The 4,560-nt window shown below is 34.8% G+C and overlaps 2 protein-coding genes across 2 annotated transcripts; one reads left to right on the top strand and one right to left on the bottom strand.

Moving 5' to 3' along the window:
- The first annotated feature begins 375 nt into the window (after positions 1–375).
- Positions 376–2,877, top strand: LOC111393126 (probable GMP synthase [glutamine-hydrolyzing]). Its single transcript, XM_023018520.1, has 5 exons — positions 376–497; positions 602–714; positions 1,357–1,552; positions 1,740–1,881; positions 2,304–2,877. Exons 1-5 carry the CDS (start codon positions 376–378, stop codon positions 2,649–2,651), a joined length of 921 nt encoding a protein of 306 aa, XP_022874288.1. The 3' UTR covers positions 2,652–2,877.
- Positions 2,848–4,511, bottom strand: LOC111393125 (protein BRASSINAZOLE-RESISTANT 1-like). Its single transcript, XM_023018519.1, has 2 exons — positions 4,494–4,511; positions 2,848–4,163 (listed from the first exon to the last, which is right to left on the bottom strand). The coding sequence occupies exons 1-2, from the start codon at positions 4,509–4,511 to the stop codon at positions 3,423–3,425; spliced, it is 759 nt and encodes a 252-aa protein (XP_022874287.1). The 3' UTR covers positions 2,848–3,422.
- Between the last annotated feature and the right edge of the window lie 49 nt (positions 4,512–4,560).

The raw sequence follows: 4,560 nt of genomic DNA, 5'->3' as shown, positions 1-4,560 counted from the left end.
TTAACGAGTCGAAACTAATGTTGCCTCAGTCTCACTACTAAGCAAATAGTTTGCTAACGTAGAAGAAATGTATGTTTTGAGGGAAATTTTTAAGAGTACTAATATAAGAAAGAAATAAAAGGAAGAAACTAGGGTCAGGTCTGATGTCAGAACATTATATGATAGGACGTGTGGGAAAAAGAAATAAATCAGAGAAGAAGGGTAGAGAATTATTCGTATGATGATTTTTCATGAATGCTGGACGAATCTTCTAGAAAAGCAAGAGTGACTCATTACGAAATATATAAGGGGATAATTAGGGGATGACTCTACATTCGATTGGTGAAGCTTTGTCTGTTAATTACAATGGTTGCAATTTACTAACATAAATAATATATGGGCAACACAGCAGTGATCTGGTTACTACTGTACTATGTTGATGTCCATCAAACATTGAAATTAAATGTATGGAAAAGCCTCGAAATGAATGAGACATTGAGACGTGCGGATGTTAGAGTGTAGGTTAATCTTGAATCTATATACATCGATCAAATTGCATATGTAACTTAACTGTTAAGAAATTGCATTTTCAAAGTGATCTTATAATTTTATGTTTTGGTAGCAAGGTTACTTCCATGTCAACAATTAAAAACTATGATGATATGAAATATCCATTGTTCAGTGAAGTTCTCTTTAAGTTCGTGTCTTTATATGATTATAAATACCTACATCCAAGTATGTAAAGCATTAAAAATATTTTATGATTCAATTTTGACGGAATTGAAATAGTATTTTTGAAACTTGGAGCTTATTTTCATTTCAACTTATGGAACCCACCCTCATTGACTGTTAGAATTGACAGGACGATCTCTCGTTTTCCTTTTTTTTTTTTTTTTTTTTCCCTAATCAATTAGGTTGGAATTTTAGTGCTTGTTTGTTAGGGATTTTGATAATTGATTTTTTAACCATTAGAGATAAAGTGGGTCTTACCGGTGAAAGAAGAATTCAAAAATGACGGCTGAAATAGTGAAATAACGATAAAAAAATTGATTTTAATTGGCTAAAAAGCTATACCAAACAAGCTCTTAATAAATGTAACATTGCACTATTCATTCTTCAAATGTAAGAATTTAATTCTATATTTTCAAAGCATTCTATATGTGTTTCGTGGTTGGAAATGTCATCAGAATAAAGATAATGGCCACGTTTGGTAGCCATTTTTTTTAAAATACATTTTTTTTTCTTTTCTTTTCAACCACACATTCTTTATTAAAATAATATTACATGTAAATCAAAAACTTTTTCTTATTTTTCAACCACATATTTCACATCAATTTACTATTCTAAAATATATTTTTACATAAAAATGACTATCAAACATCCCCAATACCTTTAAGAACTACCTGCTCATTTTGATATTTTACCGTGCAGAACCACTTTATACTTCTTTCCATGATGAGGAATGGGGAGTCCCTGTTCATGATGATAAGAAGCTCTTTGAGCTACTTGTTTTATCACAAGCATTGGCAGAACTCACCTGGCTGGCAATCCTTAGCAAGAGAGCAACATTTAGGTTTAATTTCTCAGTTAACTTTGGCTTTTACTAGTTAGTGGCTTTTTTTTTTTTTTTTTTTTAGTGTGATGTTTATACGTTGTTGTTGTTGCCTTTTTTTTTTTTTTTTTTTTTTTTTTTTTTTTTTTTGCCTTTTTATCTTTTTTTTTCCCTCCTTTTTTGACATCATAAATGAATTTCTTTGCAGAAAGCTTTTTGATGAATTTGATCCATCATCAGTTGCAAAATTTGATGAGAAGAAGTTGCTATCGATGAAAATGAATGGTAACACATTGCTATCTGAACCAAAACTTCGTGCAATCGTGGAAAATGCAAAACAGCTGCTCAAGGTAATAAAACCACGTGTTCTTTCGAGCCACTTAAAACTTGTATGTGGGATTATTAAACCTAAACTAGACCTATAGGTTTGATCAAGAACCAGAGGCTAAAATTCTAAATGTTTTGGGTGGCTCCAATAGACCAGTACGATCAAACTAACCAAAATTTGTCTCTCACATAACGGTTCTTCAAAAATCAGATACCCAGTTTGCTAAATTGGATGGGGTGGTCAAAATTCCTTCTCAAATGCCTAGAGCTTGTTTGGATCCTAGGACAGTAAAAGTGGCACATGTTCTATATCAACATTAATTTGTATATCTAGTCTTGTGTAGAGAAACTTTCTTGTGAAGAACTTTATAATTTCTGGTCAAAACATTACAAGTGAACCACGAATATTTTCCTCACTTCCATATCCAATTTTTTGTTTTTTTAGATCCAGCAGGAGTTTGGATCCTTCAGTAATTATTGTTGGCGTTTTGTGAACCACAAACCTTTGAAAAATGGATTTCGTTATTCACGTCAAGTACCAGCTAAAACACCAAAATCAGAACTCATAAGCAAGGATCTGATGCGAAGGGGCTTCTGCTGCGTCGGCCCTACTATTGTGTATTCGTTCATGCAAGTAGCTGGATTAGTTAACGATCATCTCACGACGTGCTTCAGATATGATGAATGTAGCACGGATGTCAAGAAGAATTCAACACCCCGACTAGAAAAGACGGAAGTTACAAGGAAAGCTGAGACAATGATATGCACAGTAAATGAGTCAAAAACTCCGTGAACTGTAAGTGCAGTTATGGTACGGAGTATTCGACTTGACTGTAACAGTATAATGAACAAAATTTTAGTATTTTCTTTCTTAATATTGTCTGGTACTATCCATTCCTTCTTACCAAACATGTCATAATAATTTGTTTGGTAAGATGAATTTGACAACACGACAAATTAAACAAGAAAAAGAAAGTACAGTCTCCTTCTTACTACAATCCAGTATTGTCAAGTATCACCTGCCAAACATGCTGTAACTTACCAGTCCTCACAATTTGGAGCTCAGTTCGGAGGAGAAATCGAGTCTAGGTATAATTTAGAGCCAACTTCTGTATGCCATTTTAATCTAACTACTAAAACACCGTTGTCTCTTGTTGTTCTAGGATCCACATTTAGTGTTGCTCGTGTGCTGGTATGGTAACTGAATGTTTTGCAGTGTTACTGATTTATGTTTTCTTCGTTCAGCGTTGTAAATTCTTTTTAGGAATTGGATTGGTGTATATGTCTGCACTATGACTAATATTGATGTAACTATTAAATGATTCTACATTTGTCATCTATTAGAGAAATTACATTTGTTATTTGATTTTAATATTTGTCCCCCTGCTTCTGCCTATTAGCGACAATAAGTATTTGTTCTAGAAACAAGATCAAAACATGAATGTATCAGAAGACTTCTCACTTCGGAAAATGTCTATAAAATCGTTATAGGTGTGTACAAAGTATTCCCATTCTACGATGAAGATGATGATTCTTGATTACAGTATGATAATGGATAAATCACTTAATTCTGAGTGCTTCCTCTTCCCAGTGTGAACTCAAGATCATCTAATCCCACGTCATGGATCCTCTCCCCTTCCCATGGCTTCCCCGCCACTTTCTCGAAGTCAAATTGCGTACCCGTCTCCTTCTCCTGCATTGCATCCTTGGGAGGAACTCGTTGAGCCATTTGTCTCACAAGATTGAATGTTGGAGATGGTGGAACCACATCAGATGCATTTCCATATGCTCGGAAGTTCATCCATTGGGGCAAAGCAGTAGTAGATGGGTTGGACTTATCACATTCAGTTACAGTGGCTGCAGTAGTAGATGGGTTGGACTTGTCACATTCAGTTATAGTGGCTGGATGCAAACGCCGCCAGCGAGTAGGGCTTACCGGTGCTGATGAAGCCAAGAATGGGATATTCAAGGCAGCCATGGATTCTTTAGTAAGAGACTCAAAATTGAAAGATTGGTTAGGGAGTCTAGTCGGGGATGAGAGAGGTGGGGTTACGGGAGCACTATTTGATATTTGGAGAGGTGGAAGTGATGAAGAGATGGAATTATGTAGGAATGCAAATGAGGGTAATGACGTGTTAGCATCGAGCCAGGATGGGCTCGGAAAGGAAGATGACGACGGACTAAGTTGGCACGACGAAGGAATTGGACTCGCAAAATATGAAGATGGTGGACTTGGATTTCTTGAAGAGCTTGGTGTAATGTTTATTGAAGTGCCTCCCGTTTCTCTTGGAGCTGGTTTGAATCCCTACATGACAATCAGAACGGAATTCATATTAGATTATCATCCATGAAATATCAATTATTAGACTAATAAATTTGAGGTCGACTACGTAAATCATTTTTCGTCTATAGATTCGAACGCTAAATATTCATCCACACACATTCAATTATTGAACTCTGAAACTTCAAAACTACTATGAATTCGTAGTTTCTTTCTTTCTTCTCTTAAAAAAGTTGGTCTAGATAAAATAACTAGTAATCTTGATTCAAATAAGACAATCTCACAACTAAATCCATGAATATAAACAAATGCAAGCAGAACCCATTAATGCAAATAGAATAAAAACACAATTACCTGAACAAGATAGTCCATATGCAAAACTAAAATTAAAAATAATAAAGAAGATTCAAAGGGAGCCAAA

This window comes from Olea europaea, chromosome 4, assembly GCF_002742605.1.
Source record: "Olea europaea var. sylvestris chromosome 4, O_europaea_v1, whole genome shotgun sequence".
NCBI lineage: Eukaryota > Viridiplantae > Streptophyta > Magnoliopsida > Lamiales > Oleaceae > Olea > Olea europaea.
Note: the sequence above shows the minus strand (reverse complement) of the source record. Positions and strands in the feature narration are given on the sequence as shown.

Bases quoted from the DNA above. Each gene is read 5' to 3' on its own strand.
- LOC111393126 (XM_023018520.1), top strand. From the start codon at position 376: ATGGGCAACACAGCAGTGATCTGGTTACTACTGTACTATGTTGATGTC. The intron at 715-1,356 runs GTATGTAAAGCA...AATGACTATCAA, and splicing joins TTATAAATACCTACATCCAA to ACATCCCCAATACCTTTAAG. The intron at 1,553-1,739 runs GTTTAATTTCTC...ATTTCTTTGCAG, and splicing joins AGCAAGAGAGCAACATTTAG to AAAGCTTTTTGATGAATTTG.